At 42.5% G+C, this 20239-nt stretch overlaps 1 protein-coding gene across 1 annotated transcript in view; it reads left to right on the forward strand.

Annotated features, from left to right (window-relative positions):
• LOC126092662 (nuclear receptor subfamily 2 group F member 6-like) overlaps nucleotides 1–20239 on the forward strand; it is a 217890-nt gene that overhangs the window by 60224 nt on the left and 137427 nt on the right. The window contains exon 4 of the mRNA XM_049908384.1: nucleotides 1899–2065. Coding sequence (XP_049764341.1) covers nucleotides 1899–2065 — 167 coding nt within the window. The remainder of the gene's footprint in view (nucleotides 1–1898; nucleotides 2066–20239) is intronic.

Below are 20239 nucleotides of genomic sequence, written 5' to 3' on the forward strand. Positions count from 1 at the left end.
AGGCAGCGAGTACGTAAAATAACAAATGGTTCAAATGGCTCTGAGCACTACGGGACTTAATTTCTGAGGTCATCAGTCCTCTAGAACTTAGAACTACTTAAACCTAACTAACCTAAGGACATCACACACATCCATGCCCGAGGCAGAATTCGAACCTGTGACCGCAGCGGTCGCGCGGTTCCAGACTGTAGCGCCTAGAACCGCTCGGTCACACCGGCCGGTGTAAAATAACACAATTTGCAGCACCGGAAGAAGAAGACTGGGTCAGTCGACGAAATATCTCACAGAGCAATAGAATCAACAGCACGGCTGCACATCCGGAAGCTCACCAATAACCAATTACGCCGAGAAAATCTTATAACGAGAACAGCTCCATTTATCATCAGGAATTTACAACCATCATCCATAATATTATAAATGCGAAAGTAGCTCTGCCTGTTACGCTTTTACAACTAAACCACTGAACAAGTTTTGATGATATCTGGTCTAGACACAGCTTGAACGCTGATGAAAAACATAGGCTACTTTAAAAAATGTATAGTCCAAGACATTTATTGATCTGAAGAATGCTGTTGTTGTGGTCTTCAGTCCAGAGACTGGTTTGATGCAGCTCTCCATCTGAAGTATAGAAGGCGAAATATGGAACAATAATTACTCTTTGAAAAAGCAATTTAACCTTTGACTTTTGAACTTTATAATATTTGTGACCCCCCCCCCCCCTCCCCCTTGAACCATAGACCTTGCCGTTGGTGGGGAGGCTTGCGTACCTCTGCGATACAGATAGCCGTACCGTAGGTGCAACCACAACGGAGAGGTATCTGTTGAGAGGCCAGACAAACGTGTGGTTCCTGAAGAGGGGCAGCAGCGTTTTCAGTAGTTGCCGGGGCAACAGTCTGGATGAGTGACTGATCTGGCCTTGTAACACTAACCAAAACGGCCTTGCTGTGCTGGTACTGCGAACGGCTGAAAGCAAGGGGAAACTACTGCCGTAATTTTTCCCGAGGGCATGCGGCTTTACTGTATGGATAAATGATGATGGCGTCCTCTTGGGTAAAATATTCCGGAGGTAAAATAGTCCCCCATTCGGATCTCCGGGCGGGGACTACTCAGGAGGACGTCGTTATCAGGAGAAAGAAAACTGGCGTTCTACGAATCGGCGCGTGGAATGTCAGATCCCTTAATCGGGCAGGTAGGTTACAAAATTTAAAAAGGGAAATGGATAGGTTAAAGTTGGATATAGTGGGAATTAGTGAAGTTCGGTGACAGGAAGAACAAGACTTTTGGTCAGGTGAATACAGGGTTATAAATACAAAATCAAATAGGGGTAATTCAGGAGTCGGTTTAATAATGAATAAAACAATAGGAATGTGGGTAAGCTACTGAAAAACAGCACAGCGAACGCATTGTTGTGGCCAAGATAGACACGAAGCCCACACCTACTACAGTAGTACAAGTTTATATGCCAACTAGCTCTGCAGATGATGAAGAAATTGAAGAAATGAATGATGAATTAAAAGAAATTATTCAGATAGTGAAGGGAGACGAAAATTTAATAGTATTGGGTGACTGGAATTCAGTAGTAGGAAAAGGGAGAGAAGGAAACGTAGTAGGCGAATATTTATTGGGGCTAAGAAATGAAAGAGGAAGCCGTCTGATAGAATTCTGCACAGAGCAGAACTTAATCATAGCTAGCACTTGGTTCAAGAATCATAAAAGAAGGTTGTATACATGGAAGAAGCCTGGAGATACTGACAGGTTTCAGATAGATTATATCATGGTAAGACAGAGATTAAGGAACCAGGTTTTAAATAGTAAGACATTTCCAGCGACAGATGTGGACTCTGACCACAATCTATTGGTTATGAGGTGTAGATTAAAACTGAAGAAACTGCCAAAAGGTGGGAATTTAAGGAGATGGGACCTGGATAAACTGACTAAACCAGAGGTTCTACAGAGTTTCAGGGAGAGCATAAGGGAACAATTGACAAGAATGAGGGAAAGAAATACAGTAGAAGAAGAATGGGTAGCTTTGAGGGATGAAGTAGTGAAGGCAACAGAGGATCAAGTAGGTAAAAAGACGAGGGCTAGTAGAAATCCTTGGGTAACAGAAGAAATATTGAACTTAATTGACGAGAGGAGAAAATATAAAAATGCAGTAAATGAAGCAGGCAAGAAGGAATACAAACGTCTCAAAAATGAGATCGACAGGAAGTGCAAAATGGCTAAGCATGGATGGCTAGAGGACAAATGTAAGGACGTAGAGGCTTATCTCACTAGGGGTAAGATAGATACTGCCTAAAGGAAAATTAAAGAGACCTTTGGAGAAGAGAGAACTACATGCATGAATATCAGGAGCTCAGATGGAAACCCAGTTCTAAGCCAAGGAGGGAAAGCAGAAAGGTGGAAGGAGTATATAGAAACTCTATACAAGGGAGATGTATTTGAGGGCAATGTTATAGAAATGTAAGAGGATGTAGATGAGGATGAAATGGGAGATATGATACTGCGTGAAGAGTTTGGTAGAGTACTGAAAGACCTAAGTCCAAACAAGGCCCCGGGAGTAGACAACATTCCATTAGAACTACTGACAGCCTTGGGAGAGCCAGTCCAGACAAAACTGTACCATCTGGTGAGCAAAATGTATGAGACAGGCGAAATAAGGGCCCGGGAGTAAACAACATTCCATTAGAACTACTGACAAGCTTGGGTGAACCAGTCCTGACAAAACTCTACCGTCAGGTGAGCAAGAGCAAGATGTATGAGTCATGCGAAATACCCTCAGACTTCAAGAAGAATATAATAATTCCAATCCCAATGAAAGCAGTCGTTGACAGATGTGAAAATTACCGAACTATCAGTTTAATAAGTCACGGCTGCAAAATACTAACGCGAATTCTTTACAGCCGAATGGCAAAACTGGTAGAAGCTGACCTTGGGGAAGATCAGTTTGGATTCCGTAGAAATATGGGAACACGTGAGGCAATACTGACCCTACTACTTATTTTAGAAGCTAGATTAAGAAAAGGCAAACCTACGTTTCTAGCATTTGTAGACTTAGAGAAAGCTTTTGACAATGTTGACTGGAATACTCTCTTTCAAATTCTGAAGGTGGCAGGGGTAAAATACAGGGAGTGTAAGGCTATTTACAATTTGTACAGAAACCAGATGGCAGTTATAAGAGTCGAGGGACATGAAAGGGAAGCATTGGTTGGGAAGGGAGTGAGACAGGGTTGTAGCCTCTCCCCGATGTTGTTCAATCTGTATATTGAGCAAGCAGTAAAGGAAACAAAAGAAAAATTCGGAGTAGTTATTGAAATCCATGGAGAAGAAATAACAACTTTAAGGTTCGCCAGTGACATTATAATTCTGGCACAGACAGCAAAGGACTTGGAAGAGTTGTTGAAGGGAATGGATAGTGTCTTGAAAGGAGGATATAAGATGAACATCAACAAAAGCAAAACGAGGATAATGGTATGTAGTCGAATTACGCCGGGTGATGCTGCGCGAATTAGATTAGGAAATGAGACACTTAAAGTAGTATAGGTGTTTTGCTATTGGGGGAGCAAAATAACTGATGATGGTGGAAGTAGAGAGGATATAAAATGTAGACTGGCAATGGCAAGGAAAGCGTTTCTGAAGAAGAGAAATTTGTTAACATCGAGTATAGATTTAAGTGTCAGGAAGTCATTTCTGAAAGTATTTGTATAGAGTGTAGCCATGTATGGAAGTGAAACATGGACGATAAATAGTTTGGACAATAAGAGAATAGAAGCTTTCGAAATGTGGTGCTACAGAAGAACGCTGAAGAATAGATGGGTAGATCACATAACTAATGGGGAGGTACTGAATAGGATTGGGGAGGAGTTTGTGGCACAACTTGACTAGAAGAAGGGATCGGTTGGTAGGACATGTTCTGAGGCATCAAGGGATCACCTATTTAGTATTGGAGGGCAGCGTGGAGGGTAAAAATCGTAGAGGGACACCAAGAGATGAATACACTAAGCAGATTCAGAGGGATGTAGGCTGCAGTAGGTACTGGGAGATGAAGAAGCTTGCACAGGATAGAATAGCGTGGAGAGCTGCATCAAACCAGTCTCAGGACTGAAGACCAGAACAACAACAACAACAAAAATATTTGTGAATATGCTTTTATTCTTTGGTGTGTTTCATATACCACGATTCAACGTAATGAATACAGAACTTACGCAATCCTTAAAGCTTGAAGTCTCGCAACGACGGCGTCATTTACAGGCTTACGACAGAGAGAGAAACGTCGTGCCTTTACATGAAGAACGTGAGAGACTTTCAGTGAGGCAGCATTTGATTATGATATGCGAGCGCAGCGTCGGGTTGCAGAGAGGAACGTGAGGGCAGCTGACATTAATGAAGGTACAAATGTTACAAAATTTGCACTGGACCAAATTACAAACTATTTTTTTCTTAGTCACTTTAACGTTTTAATAATTTTGGAAAGTCCGCATTTTATTTTAGTACTTCGCCATCACTTATCTTAACAAAAATAGTGTTAAGTTTCAACAGCTAGCGGTCTTTTGGTTAGCGTTGTTGATCCGTGATCACGGAGTCCCGGGTTCCATTCCCATCCGAGTCGAACTTTCTCCGCTCATAACTGGGTGTATTTTTTGTCCTTAGCATCATTTTATCATCACCGAAGCGCAAGATGCGGAAGTGGCGTCAAATAAAAAGACTAGCACCAAAGATCAACTCGATTTTCGTCAGCCAAAAAAATGAAATGAAATCGTTGAGGGTGATTTCTTTTACCGTATTAGTTGAAAACTGCACAGAGACTGGACATCGGTAATAGTATAAAGCAGGTTTCAGGATGTGAGAAATAACAGTCACCGTCGGATTTTCACCGTCTCCCTTCTACAGGTACATCTGTATCTACAGACATTTTCCACAAGCCACTACAGGGTGTTTCAGACGTGATGCTCAATATTCAGGGATATGAGAGGAATGACCATTCGAAACAAAAAAGTCAAGTAAACATAGTCTCTAAAATGTATACCTTAAGAGCTATGAGCAGTTCTTGATCTTCGATGCTGTGAAACAAATCTCTCATACTGCTCTTTGCTTTCCATTTTTTGGGAAGTGTTAGTATGGACCAAAACGAGAAAACAATGTCTAGTAAGCATGAGCTCTAAAACGTGTACCAAGAGCTATTAGCACTTGTTCATCTTCGCTACTTTGAAACACAACTCTTCTAATGAACAAATGCTCATAAAGTTTAAGGTTCGCACTTTAAAGCACGCGTTCACAGGACATTTTTTTCTTGGTTTGGTCCATACTACCACTTCCCAAAATATGGAAAGCAAAGAGCTTGAAGTAGAAGAGATTTGTTTCGAATGACCATTCCTGTCATATCCCTGAATATTGACTATAACTTCTGAAACACCCTGTATATGGCGCATGGTGTGGGATACGTTATATCGTTCGTGGTATCGTCCGCAGAACGAGGTCTCATGTAAAAGTTGGTAAATCACGACGCCCCAGAATAGCTGCCAGACGCCAGAACGAATCAGAGACTTGTAATCATCGCTTCCATCCATAGTATGATCTTTGCACAGAGCCAGCTACCTGCTAATAGAACTGTTATTCAGAACTTCATATAAAGCAAATTCTACTGCGATGTGAAACTGTCATTCTGCAATAAACAAGGTGCTAGACGTTGTAAGTGTCAGCAACAGTTGTAGTACCCACTCTACCTCATCCTGAAGTAATCTACACGTGCTACAACACACCACACCACTGCCAGTCATTACCTTTCGTGTACCACTGGCAAATAGAGCGAGGGAAACACAACTGAGTATATGCCTGATAACTCCTCTCTTGTCATCTCAGTCCTCATGCGAAATTCACGTTGGTGGCAGTACAATCGGTTTGCAGTCGTCGCAAACCCCGGTTCTCCAAACTTACCCAACTGCGTTTCGCAAGAAAAAGTTTTCTTCCATATATGAAATTCTGCTCGAGTTTGCAGGACGTTGCCGTACAATTCGCGAGTTGATCAACCTACCGTTAGTAACACAGTAAGCCATCAACGCTGCTCCAGGTGTTGAACTTTCTGTTTTTCTTTGTTCCTCTGTTCTTGCTACTAACACTAAAATGAACGGAGATATGAGGGAATTAGGTTAGATGAACGTTTATTTTCATTACATTTTTCCGCGAAATTCTTATGTTTTCTAATACATATTTTTTATTGTATTCTACTTTTCCCTTATTTTTACCAAACATTTTCCTGCCAGGCACCAGCAGAAGAAGAATGTGCCAAAATATGCACAAACAAGCAACTGGAAGCAAATACACATCTTATAGCAGGTGTTCCTCGTTTGATTACTTGTAAACGTACACGTGTAATATGCCGGGCTGTGCCATTCGTGCCTGCTTCGTAGGTAATCTTCTCTTGGAAAGGTTCCAAGAACATTTAAGTGACTGGCTATACGATAGTTGGGATACATCTGTTTTATCATCTTCAACTTGTAAATTTTCTTTTCTTGTTCGAAGCAAGAAGAGACTCTGTCTCACACTGGCTAACTGACCTAATACATTCAGGCGACGTGTCTCCGTCTAGATTTTGAATAGTGAAGGGGTTCTCTGAGTACTATATTCGTTTCAGCTGAGTGAGTTTTGTCTGTTTTCACACCTAACAGACGACTGCTTTGAGCTAGTACAAGTAGGGGACATTGGCTCTGAAAAACGTACAGATGTGGCAAGGGAGCTATTAACTACAGGGTTATTACAAATGATTGAAGCGATTTCACAGCTCTACAATAACTTTATTATTTGAGATATTTTCACAATGCTTTGCACACACATACAAAAACTCAAAAAGTTTTTTTAGGCATTCACAAATGTTCGATATGTGCCCCTTTAGTGATTCGGCAGACATCAAGCCGATAATCAAGTTCCTCCCACACTCGGCGCAGCATGTCCCCATCAATGAGTTCGAAAGCATCGTTGATGCGAGCTCGCATTTCTGGCACGTTTCTTGGCAGAGGAGGTTTAAACACTGAATCTTTCACATTACCCCACAGAAAGAAATCGCATGGGTTTAAGTCGGGAGAGCGTGGAGGCCATGACATGAATTGCTGATCGTGATCTCCACCACGACCGATCCATCGGTTTTCCAATCTCCTGTTTAAGAAATGCCGAACATCATGATGGAAGTGCGGTGGAGCACCATCCTGTTGAAAGATGAAGTCGGCGCTGTCGGTCTCCAGTTGTGGCATGAGCCAATTTTCCAGCATGTCCAGATACACGTGTCCTGTAACGTTTTTTTCGCAGAAGAAAAAGGGGCCGTAAACTTTAAACCGTGAGATTGCACAAAACACCTTAACTTTTGGTGAATTGCGAATTTGCTGCACGAATGCGTGAGGATTCTCTACCGCCCAGATTCGCACATTGTGTCTGTTCACTTCACCATTAAGAGAAAATGTTGATTCATCACTGAAAACAAGTTTCGCACTGAACTCATCCTCTTCCATAAGCTGTCGCAACCGCGCCGAAAATTCAAAGCGTTTGACTTTGTCATCGGGTGTCTGGGCTTGTAGCAATTGTAAACGGTAAGGCTTCTGCTTTAGCCTTTTCCGTAAGATTTTCCAAACCGTCGGCTGTGGTACGTTTAGCTCCCTGCTTGCTTTATTCGTCGACTTCCGCGGGCTACGCGTGAAACTTGCCCGCACGCGTTCAACCGTTTCTTCGCTCACTGCAGGCCGACCCGTTGATTTACCCTTACAGAGGCATCCAGAAGCTTTAAACTGCGCATACCATCGCCGAATTGAGTTAGCAGTTGGTGGATCTTTGTTGAACTTCGGCCTGAAGTGTCGTTGCACTGTTATGACTGACTGATGTGAGTGCATTTCAAGCACGACATACGCTTTCTCGGCTCCTGTCGCCATTTTGTCTCACTGCGCTCTCGAGCTCTCTGACGGCAGAAACCTGAAGTGCGGCTTCAGCCGAACAAAACTTTATGAGTTTTTCTACGTATCTGTAGTGTGTCGTGACCATATGTCAATGAATGGAGCTACAGTGAATTTATGAAATCGCTTCAATCGTTTGTAATAGCCCTGTACATACCGTGGATCCATATTACATTGTTCTGTAATAGGTTTTCATCAAACGCTTTTGAAATCACCCTTATCAATTCTGAAACCACGCTGCGCCTAGACAAAACGTTTTCGTACAGGAATTCGCGCTTGACAAATAGCTAATTTGCCGTCCTGCGCACATTTTGTTTAGCTACGGCTTTAACTGATAAAAAAGAGCTTTCCCATCACATTTCCCTGAAGCGTTCCCCAAATTACCTTTACATCAAAAAAACTCTCATTATCGAGGAGAGCGTATTCAATTGCTTTCAAAAACTATCAAACGCATCAGACATTAACAATCATTTCCTGTAGCACACAACGTTGTTACCAATCAACAATGTCGTCGAATCTGTTCGTAATTTGAGAGCTACTGAGAGCGATGCAGTAAGCTTGGTTTGATGTAAGTGGTACTGCCTAGCTCTGTGCTGGTTTGTGTAGAGAAATATCTCTCTCTCTCTCTCTCTTTCTTACTCTTCTCTAATTTTTCAACAGTATGTCCCAAACCTTTTGGGTGGTTTCATATCGGAGTAGCACTTGTACTCTGCACCATCGATTGGTTACATTCTAATCTCCATATTCCCCTACAAATTTTCAGTCTTTTTTTCCCTCTTGCGGCTCCATCTAGTTTCTTGAAACTTATTCCCTGATATCTTTTCCTCATTATGTGTTCATTAAATTGTTCATTCCATTCAAGATGTCCCGCAATTCTTCTTCACTTTCAATGAGGATAGCAATCTCATCAGGGAATTTCAACATTGGTATTTTCACTCTGATTTTTAATTCCAATTGCAAATATTTGTTTCTACCATTGTTTCTTCAGTGTACAGGACGAACAGTAGGGGAGAGAGATAGCATGCCAGTTTTACGCCCCTAATCCGTGCGCTTCTCTCTTGTTCGATCCTTATTGCTCCTTCTTAGTACATGTACGTATTGGAAACTACCCTTCTTTCTTTTAGCTTATGCCTATTTTTTTCAGAGAATTTCGAACATCTTCCATCATTTTACGCTTTTGAACGCTTTTTACAGGTCGAAAAATCGTATGAAGATGTTATTTGTCTTAGGTCTTGCCTCCACTATCAAGCACAACGTAAGAGCTGCCTCTCTGGTGTATTTACCCTCCCTAAAGCCGAACTCATCGTCATCTAACAAATCATCTCTTCCTACGCATTTTTTCGTTTTTTACTGTCAGTAACATGGTTGCAAGAGATTCATTATGCGACAGTTTTCGCATATATTGAATGGGAAATTTAGTACGATGTACGGTAGTGCAGTGCCTGTGTTTTTAAGCAGTAAAATGACATGTCCCTTCGGTCATGCCTGCATGCACCGTATTTCTTACAAACATAGGGCTACAAAATGATATTTATCCGGCGATACCTGGCTAGCGACTTTCGATATAAATGTCTCCCCTGTACGGGAATTACAGTAAGTGTACGAGTGCAGGTTAATGATTCATAGACGACTTATGGAAGTTCGGGTCTGTCCGTGAAGTGTGTACGGGTAGCCGAAATGTTGAAGGCGGCCGCTCGCGACAAGCGGGAAATCCAGATTCGAATCCTGGTCTGTTCAAATTTTCGACGACGTTATTCCATTCTACAGTTGAAGACTGACCGTATTCGCAACTGCGAATACATTTCCTCTGTTAGTCAGAGCTGTTTCGCAGTAGGTGGTCTGTTGACGATCTGGAAGACAGTGCAAATGGCTCTGAGCACTATGGGACTTAACTGCTGAGGTCATCAGTCCCCTAGAACTTAGAACTATTTAAACCTAACTAACCTAAGGACATCACACACATCCATGCCCGAGGCAGGATTCGAACCTGCGACCGTAGCGGTCGCGCGGTTCCAGACTGTAGCGCCTAGAACCACTCGACCACTTCGGCCGGCCGAAGACAGTTCACTTAATGTAGATACCGAACTCTATCTACTAGAGGAAGTGTGTGCAAGAACATTGTAGTTCAATCGCTCGGAACTGAGATCGCTGTTTCTGGCGGCCCCCGTTGCGGAAATTCATCCGATTGATTTGTTGCCATATGTGATGTGAACAGAGGGGTACACATCCCTTGGAGATATGGAAGCACTCCATCATCTGTGTTGCTAAGTAACAAAGTGAACAGCTTCCAGAAACGCTTTTGAATGATACTTGGAGTAGAGGAACAGTTACGAGACGAAGACCGTATCAGCACAACAATGCACCCTTTCATAAAGCGGCATCTGTGAAGCAACGGCTCGTGAATAATTCGTGGACTTGAATGTACTGTCTATGGTCCCAAACTGAACCCGATGGGAAACCTTTGGAATTACTTAACGTCGACTTCTCTCCAGATCCCAGTGTCCAACATCACTAGTTTCTCTGGTTTGGGCTCTTGAGGAAGAATGGACTGCCATTCCTCCACAGAGGTCCAAAGACCCCTCTGAAAGGGTCACCAGCAGGGTTCAAGCCATTAGAAAGACGAACGATGGACACACTCCCCATTAACGCCCTCAACCATGTGACCGGATACTTCTGATAAGATAGTTTCTCTCTCTCCAGGATACCATGAAGATAAAACTGGAGAGATCTGAATTCGCACTGTTGCGGTCCAGTTACAGTTTTCCCGCATGAAGTGTTAAATTTATTTATTTACCGTGTGGTTTTAAGCACAAATCTAAATAAAATACAAAGAATCACACTTACAGTTTACTGAGCGAGGTGCCGCAGTGGCTAGCACACTGGACTCGCATTCGGGAGGACGACGGTTCAATCCCGCGTCCGGCCATCCTGATTTAGGTTTTCCGTGATTTCCCTAAATCACTTCAGGCCAATGCCAGGATGGTTCCTTTGAAAGGGCACGGCTGACTTCCTTCCCCGTCCTTTCCTAATCCGATGAGACCGATGACCGCACTGTCTGGTCTCCTTCCCCAAACAATCCCAATCCACACTTGTAGTTTAAGAACAGACACAAAAATTTTTCATATAATCAATAGTGTCGTTTGTTGCCATCAAGAAATGGACGAAAGTTCGACGACATGCCTTGCTGTGACATTCTGTAACAATATGGCGAACGGTTTGCTTGGCTGCTCCACATTCGCATTTTAGAGACGGAGCCTTATCCCGTCTATGAAGAAGAGTCCGCGATTCTGACATGATTGCCTGTATTCCGTTAATCGTTGTCCATGTTTCGCGCGGCTGGTCAAAGGCAGGCGGTTTCTTTCAGTGAAAGTTCTTGTAATGCGGAGAGCAAGCCACCATCCAGCCTCGTTCCCGTGAATCGGTTAAGTCGAATTGAGACGTGTGCAGTTCCATGGATGTTTTTATGGATGGTTTTCTTGGAAGAAGCTTGTTACTTTCCAGGATTACCGCGTCTTGATGGATGCGGAATTTCGGATTATATGGTATCCATGTAAACTCGTGGAGAAGATATGCTATTCTTCGAAGACTTACCACACACACCACTGGGTGGCTTGCCGATCACAGATGTATTGACCATCCGGAGAATAGTTGAATATACCACACCAGTAACAGCCACTCTCGACTCTTTAAAGAATCGAACTCCCATGTGTAATACAGCTACAAACTTACGTTACAGATGAGTTTATGTGTTAAAAATTAAACGCTAAGCTTGTAAAACATTTATGACTGAGACGCAAAAGCCAAATCATTCGGGTTTTATAGGTTTCGGATTGATTTATTTATTTTGAGTCACCAGTCTTCTGACTGGATTGATGTGGTCAGCCAGGGATTCCTTTACTGTGTCAATCTTTTCATCTCGGAGAAGCACTTCCTCAGTTATTTGGTGGATGCATTCCAGTCTCTGTCTTACTCTAAAATTGTTAGTTTTTTTCCCTTTACCATGGTACTTATTCCCTGATGTCTTAACAGATGTCCTATCATCCTTCCCTTCTCCTTGTCAGTGTTTTCCGTATATTTCTTTCCTCGCTGATTCTGCGGAGAATTGCATACCTTACTAGTCTACCTAATTTTCAACTTTCTTTTGTAACTCCACATCTCAAATGCTTTGATTCTCTTCTCTTCTGCTTTTCCCACAGTCCATATTTCACTATCATGTAATGCTGTGCTCCAAACGTACATTCTCAGAAATTTCTTCCACAAATTAACGCCAATGTTTCATATTAGTACACTTCTCTTGTCCAGGAATATCCTTTTTGCCAGTGCTAGTCTTCTTCTTATGTCCTTCAGTCACGGGTTATTTTGCTGCCTAGGTAGCAGATTTCCTTAACTTCGTGATCACCAATCCTGATGTTAAGTTTCTATCTGTTCTCGTCTCTGCTACTTCTCATTGCTTTCGTCTTTCTCCGATTTACTCTAACTCCATATTTTGTACTCATTAGACTGTCCATTACACCCAGCATATCAAATAATTCTTCTTCGCTTTGACGGAGAATATCAATATCATTAGCGAATCGTTTCATTAAAGTCCTTTCACCTTGAATTTGAATTTCACTCTTGAATCTTTCTCTTATTTCCGTTATTGCTTCTTCGATGTACAGTTTGAACAGTAGGAGCAAAAGACTGTAGTCTTCCTGTCTTACAGCCTTTTTAATCCTAGGTAGTTGGCCTTCCATTCTTATTATTCCCTTTTGGTTCTTGTACATATTTTGTATTACCCGTCTTTCCCCATAGCTTACCCCTATTTTTCTCAGAGTATCGAACATCTTGCACCATATGACATTGTTGAACACTTTTTCCAGGTCTATAAATCCTATGAACGGGTCTCGATTTTTCTTTAGTCTTGCTTCCATCATCGACCGCAACGTCAGAATTGACTTTACATTTCCTAAAGCCAAATTGATCGTCATCAAACACGATTTCAATTCTCTTTTCCATTCTTCTGTATGTTATTCTTATCGGAAACTTGGATGCATGAGCTGTTAAGCTGATTCTGCCATAATCTCGCAACTGTCGGTTCTTGCAATCTTCGGAACTGTATGGATGATATTTTACGAAAGTCAGGCGGTATATCGCCAGACTCGTACATTCTCCACACCAACTTGAATAGTCGTTTGTCTACTACTTCCCCTAGTGATTTTCAAAATTCCGCTGGAATGGTATCTAACGCCTCTGCCTTATTCGATTTTAACTCTTCCAGAGCTCTTTTAAATTCTGATTCTCATACTGGATCCTCTATCTCTTCGACAACTCTCCTGTTTCTTCTCCTATTACTTGATCAGACAAGTGTACGCCCCTGGTAGCTGAGTGGTGAGCGTAACGGAATGTCATGCCTAACGGTTCGGGTTTTATTCCCGGCTGGGTCGGAGATTCTCTCCGCTCAGGGACTGAGTGTTGTGTTGTCCTTATCATCATCATTTCATCCTCATCGACACGCAAGTCGCCGTAGACTTGCACCAGGCGCGCGGTCTACCCGACGGGAGGCCCTAGCCACACAGCATTTACAGGGTGTTTCAAAAATGACCGGTATATTTGAAACGGCAATAAAAACTAAACGAGCAGCGATAGAAATACACCGTTTGTTGCAATATGCTTGGGACAACAGTACATTTTCAGGCAGACAAACTTTCGAAATTACAGTAGTTACAATTTTCAACAACAGATGGCGCTGCAAGTGATGTGAAAGATATAGAAGACAACGCAGTCTGTGGGTGCGCCATTCTGTACGTCGTCTTTCTGCTGTAAGCGTGTGCTGTTCACAACCTGCAAGTGTGCTGTAGAAAACATGGTTTATTCCTTAGAACAGAGGATTTTTCTGGTGTTGGAATTCCACCGCCTAGAACACAGTGTTGTTGCAACAAGACGAAGTTTTCAACGGAGGTTTAATGTAACCAAAGGACCGAAAAGCGATACAATAAAGGATCTGTTTGAAAAATTTCAACGGACTGGGAACGTGACGGATGAACGTGCTGGAAAGGTAGGGCGACCGCGTACGGCAACCACAGAGGGCAACGCGCAGCTAGTGCAGCAGGTGATCCGACAGCGGCCTCGGGTTTCCGTTCGCCATGTTGCAGCTGCGGTCCAAATGACGCCAACGTCCACGTATCGTCTCATGCGCCAGAGTTTACACCTCTATCCATACAAAATTCAAACGCGGCAACTCCTTAGCGCCGCTACCATTGCTGCACGAGAGACATTCGCTAACGATACAGTGCACAGGATTGATGACGGCGATATGCATGTGGGCAGCATTTGGTTTACTGACGAAGCTTATTTTTACCTGGACGGCTTCGTCAATAAATAGAACTGGCGCATATGGGGAACCGAAAAGCCCCATGTTGCAGTCCCATCGTCCCTCCATACTCAAAAAGTACTGGTCTGGGCCGCCATTTCTTCCAAAGGAATCATTGGCCCATTTTTCAGATCCGAAACGATTACTGCATCACGCTATCTGGACATTCTTCGTGAATTTGTGGCGGTACAAACTGCCTTAGACGACACTGCGAACACCTCGTGGTTTATGCAAGATGGTGCCCGGCCACATCGCACGGCCGACGTCTTTAATTTCCTGAATGAATATTTCGATGATCGTGTGATTGCTTTGGGCTATCCGAAACATACAGGAGGCGGCGTGCATTGGCCTCCCTATTCTCCAGACATGAACCCCTGTGACTTCTTTCTGTGGGGACACGTGAAAGACCAGGTGTACCGCCAGAATCCAGAAACAATTGAACAGCTGAAGCAGTACATCTCATCTGCATATGAAGCCATTCCGCCAGACACGTTGTCAAAGGTTTCGGGTAGTTTCATTCAGAGACTACGCCATATTATTACTACGCATGGTGGATATGTGGAAAATATCGTACTATAGAGTTTCCCAGACCGCAGCGCCATCTGTTGTTGAAAATTGTAACTACTGTAATTTCGAAAGTTTGTCTGCCTGAAAATGTACTGTTGTCCCAAGCATATTGCAACAAACGGTGTATTTCTATCGCTGCTCGTTTAGTTTTTATTGCCGTTTCAAATATACCGATCATTTTTGAAACACCCTGTACATTTGACAAGTCCTCTCCCTCCTAGTAGGGATGGGCTATGATCGCGCTCGAGAAACACGCGACGCGAAGGCAATTTCTCGAGAATTTCTCGGGTACGCTCGAGAAGTTGACACTGCTGCGCTCTCTGAGAAATTGCGCAAACCTTCAGTACACGAAGCACTGAGCCGCAGCGGTCGTACTCGTCGTACGTACGTGCTGGGAAAACTTTGAAATTCTATGATTGATATCAACTGTACTACCGTTATTAATGTGTACTGAAGTATTAGTATATGTCTCATAAGACAAAAATCATAGAATTGTTGTTTAAAACAAAGCACAGAATTCGCATAAAACAGAAGCTTTATTCTTAAAAAATAAATTACCTTGTACATTCTGCATGTTTGCATGCATGCTTAAACGTAAAAGAGAAGTGCTATAGACTTTTATATACAGAAACTGCGTGCATGCGTTTACTTACTGAAGAAAGAAAGGAAACAAAAGTTGTTCAGCAGAAGACATTTTTACATCCCATTGCTACACTGTCGTCGATTTTTGTTTGGAAATATGATTTTATTAACCAATTAGCCTTTGAGTCTGCTTCTTTGTTTGTTAATAAGTAGTGCTGTTTTCGAAAATATTCTTTCACTGGGAACAGAAGTTGCAGGTATTGCAAGATATTTTTTTGCCACGACAGCTAGGCCTGGGTAACTTTTCATTTTTTTTCCAGTAGTGTAAAGGATCATCCGTGCGTTGTAAGTACGGTTCCTCCAAATATCGTTGTACCTCCAGGTCTATGCTATCGCAACCGCTTTTCATTAGATTTTTATTGGACACCTCTTCATCGGAAGATGCCCGTAAGGAACTACTGGCGTTTTGTACGAAATGGTACTCGTGGCTAGCGTCGTTAGCAGCCGAATGAGTAGATCGTACGGTCTCTGCCACGTTTGTGCACTCTGCACTTAGGCTTGCAACGGCATGTTTTGAATGAATGGGATTCGTAAATGGTAACGTTTTGGATCTTGGGTCGAGAACTGTGGCAACGCATGTACAGGGATATTACAAATGATTGAAGCGATTTCATAAATTCACTGTAGCTCCATTCATTGACATATGGTCACGACACACTACAGATAAGTAGAAAAACTCATAAAGTTTTGTTCGACTGAAGCCGCACTTCAGGTTTCTGCCGCCAGAGCGCTCGAGAGCGCAGTGAGACAAAATGGCGACAGGAGCCGAGAAAGCGTATGTCGTGCTTGAAATGCACTCACATCAGTCAGTCATAACATAGCAACGACACTTCAGGACGAAGTTCAACAAAGATCCACCGACTGCTAACTCCATTCGGCGATGGTATGCGCAGTTTAAAGCTTCTGGATGCCTCTGTAAGGGGAAATCAACGGGTCGGCCTGCAGTGAGCGAAGAAACGGTTGAACGCGTGCGGGCAAGTTTCACGCATAGTGATGTGAAAGATACAGTGTTTAAACCTCCTCTACCAAGAAACGTGCCAGAACTGCGAGCTCATTGATGGGGACATGCTGCGCCGAGTGTGGGAGGAACTTGATTATCGGCTTGATGCCTGCCGAATCACTAAAGGGGCACATATCGAACATTTGTGAATGCCTAAAAAAAACTTTTTGAGTTTTTGTATGTGTGTGCAAAGCATTGTGAAAATATCTCAAATAATAAAGTTATTGTAGAGCTGTGAAATCGCTTCAATCATTTGTAATAACCCTGTACTTTGTTAGTTTCTACTAATCCTAGCCGGGCTATTAGTGAGTTGTGCAGATGCTGTAGCTCTTGCGCTGTCGCGGTAGCCCACTTCCCATCGCATACGGTTAGGATTAGCTGTCTGATTATTGGAATAGCTTTCAAAAGAGGGGTATAGTTTTCAGTTGAGATTTCACTTGTTACCACTTCAAATGGCTACAGTACACACAAACATTCGCTCAAAATTCGCCACTCGTCATCTGTGAGGTTCTCTACACCTGCATACAAAGTTGATATACACGCTGCAACGCATTCCTTTTGCTCCACTAGACGTTGTAGCATATAAAGCGTACTGTTCCATCGGGTTTCGGTTTCCTGAATCAATTTATGAACAGGTTTTTTCATTAGATCCTGGATCTCATGGAGTTTTTCATTAGCATTGCAACTTGTTTTAAAATAGCTAACAATTTTTCTGGCCTTTTCCCGCATTATGCAGAGATTTCAGACTTTGAGAAAAGAAACGGCAGTTTTACTGTGATGAATGATCAGGACTGTCTTTATGGACTGTGAGAAAATTTTAGCTTTTGACCAACATTCTATCAATAAGTGTGTGCATTTGATTTCTTTGTTACTGTAATTATGAAAAATTTTTTTCAAATCTGTATTGGCCAGTGCCCAAAACAATTTGTAAAATTTTTTGTGGGGAGCAAGAGGACTATGTAAGTAGGCTGTTTAGGTTTTCTTATTGGCAACGTTACGTAACGCTCTGTATGAAAATCACTGGCTGTGCTGTGTGCAGTCTGTAGCTAGTTTGCATTGTTGTCTGCCATTGTAGTGTTGGGCAGCTGGATGTGAACAGCGCATAGCGTTGCGCAGTTGGAGGTGAGCCGCCAGCAGTGGTGGATGTGGGGAGAGAGATGGCGGAGATTTGAAATTTGTAACACTGGATGTCATGAACTACTATATATATTATGACTGTTAAGGTAAATACATTGTTTGTTCTCTATTAACATCTTTCAATTGCTAACTATGCCTATTAGTAGTTAGTGCCTTCTGTAGTTTGAATCTTTTATTTAGCTGGCAGTAGTGGCGCTCGCTGTATTGCAGTAGCTTGAGTAACGAAGATTTTTGTGAGGTAAGTGATTTGTGAAAGGTACAGGTTAATGTTAGTCAGGGCCATTCCTTTGTAGGGATTTCTGAAAGTCAGATTGCGTTGCGCTAAAAATATTGTGTGTCAGTTTAAGCACAGTCGTATATAATTGTTGAAAGGGGATTCTCTCCCCACATCCACCACTGCTGGCGGCTCACCTCCAACTGCGCAACGCTACGCGCTGTTCACATCCAGCTGCACAACACTACAATGGCAGACAACAATGCAAACTAGCCACAGACTGCACACAGCACAGCCAGTGATTTTCATACAGAGCGCTACGTAACGTTGCCAATAAGAAAACCTAAACAGCGTACTCACAACTGTTGCTGCTCAAAGAAATTTTCACAACTAAATTGATGGTGTGTGCTAAATAACGCACATGTTGCATATCTATGTTGCCACTGTGAATAAGTTGTACAGCTGCCGTCATGTTACTGGCGTTGTCAGTTGTGATGCTTAAAACTTTGTTTTCAATGTTCGATTTTGAAATCACGTTATCTAACACCTCACTAATATTCAGCGCTGTATGCTTTTCCGGGAAACGGAATGTCTGGAGAGCTAAAGCTTTCAGGCACCAATTAGTGTTAATGAAATGACCAGTTACAGCAATATATGCCTCACTATTGAGTGAGGTCCAAATATCGGTCGTCAAAGAAACACAAGTAGAGTCTTCCACGGCCAAGCTTGCAGCCTCTTTCTGTTTATAGTAATTGTCCTCAATCATGAGGCGCAAATTTTTCGATTTGGTATCGAGTATTGTGGGTCAAACAGTGAAACAAAACGTCGAAAACCAGTGTCCTTGACGATTGAAAGCGGTTGAAAATCGTCTGTTATCATGGCCATTAGTGCTTCATCTAGCTGTTGTTGCCGTTTACTTCCCTCTATGAAGAGAAACGTAAGATTTAGATCAGTGCTCCTGCGAGGGGATACGTTATGCTCGAAACTAGTCCAATAAAATTACATATCGTATTGTGCAAAAGCTAGAATAGTATAGGTTTGATTTTGGTGTATGTTGTATGTTATCGGAGTACGATTAAAAAATCAATGTTTTTTTTAAGTGTGGCGGACCGCTTGGAACACTATCCGAACTTTTGCACGGAATTCAACTCTTGTACCATACGTACCTGGATATTTTGTCTGCCTCGCACTATTGGAAGAATGAGCCTCTGTATCCACGGACGTCGCTGTTTTATTGCTCGATAAATTGTGCAGTTTAAGATGTCTAATGATGCCCGTTGTATTTTTTGACACATTGTTGTTGTTGTTGTGGTCTTCAGCCCTGAGACTGGTTTGATGCAGCTCTCCATGCTACTCTATCCTGTGCAACCTTCTTCATATCCTAGTACCTACTGCAACCTACATCCTTCTGAATCTGCTTAGTGTATTCATCTCTTGGTCTCCCCCTACGATTTTTACCCTCCACGCAGCCCTCCAATACTAAATTGGTCATCCCTTGATGCCTCAGAACATGTCCTACCAACCGATCCCTTCTTCTGGTCTTATTGTGCCACAAACTTCTCTTCTCCCCAATCCTATTCAATACTTCCTCATTAGTTATGTGATCTACCCATCTAATCTTCAGCATTCTTCTGTAGCACCACATTTCGAAAGCTTCTATTCTCTTCTTGTCCAAACTATTTATCGTCCACGTTTCACTTCCATACATGGCCACACTCCATACAAATACTTTCAGAAATGACTTCCTGACACTTAAATCTATACTCGATGTTAACAAATTTCTCTTCTTCAGAAACGCTTTCCTTGCCATTGCCAGTCTACATTTTATATCCTCTCTACTTCGACCATCATCAGTTATTTTGCTCCCCAAATAGCAAATCTTTAAGTGTCTCATTTCCTAATCTAATACCCTCAACATCACCCGACTTAATTCGACTACATTCCATTATCCTCGTTTTGCTTTTGTTGATGTTCATCTTATATCCTCCCTTCAAGACACTGTCCATTCCGTTCAACTGCTCTTCCAAGTCCTTTGCTGTCTCTGACAGAATTACAATGTCATCGGCGAACCTCAAAGTTTTTATTTCTTCTCCATGGATTTTAATCTTGACACATTACGGAGATTTTTACGACAAATGTTGCAAGTAACGTTATCTCCATCCTCCGTACAGTATTGCCAGCACCATGACGTTCGTTTTCGAGTGTCCATATTGATTTGAATAACAACTTTACTCGAATGAAACCTGAGACATACTAGTTAAGAGCACAGCGAGCGTGTTTGTCTAGCGGCGGCATTCAATTCATAAAACAGCTGCGCGGCGTATGTTGTCGCAGCCAACTGGCGCGCAGCGGCACACGCCGCCGAGCCATTTCTCGTGAGCTTCTCGAGAATTGCT

The sequence above is a fragment of the Schistocerca cancellata genome, chromosome 7 (assembly GCF_023864275.1).
Source record: "Schistocerca cancellata isolate TAMUIC-IGC-003103 chromosome 7, iqSchCanc2.1, whole genome shotgun sequence".
NCBI lineage: Eukaryota > Metazoa > Arthropoda > Insecta > Orthoptera > Acrididae > Schistocerca > Schistocerca cancellata.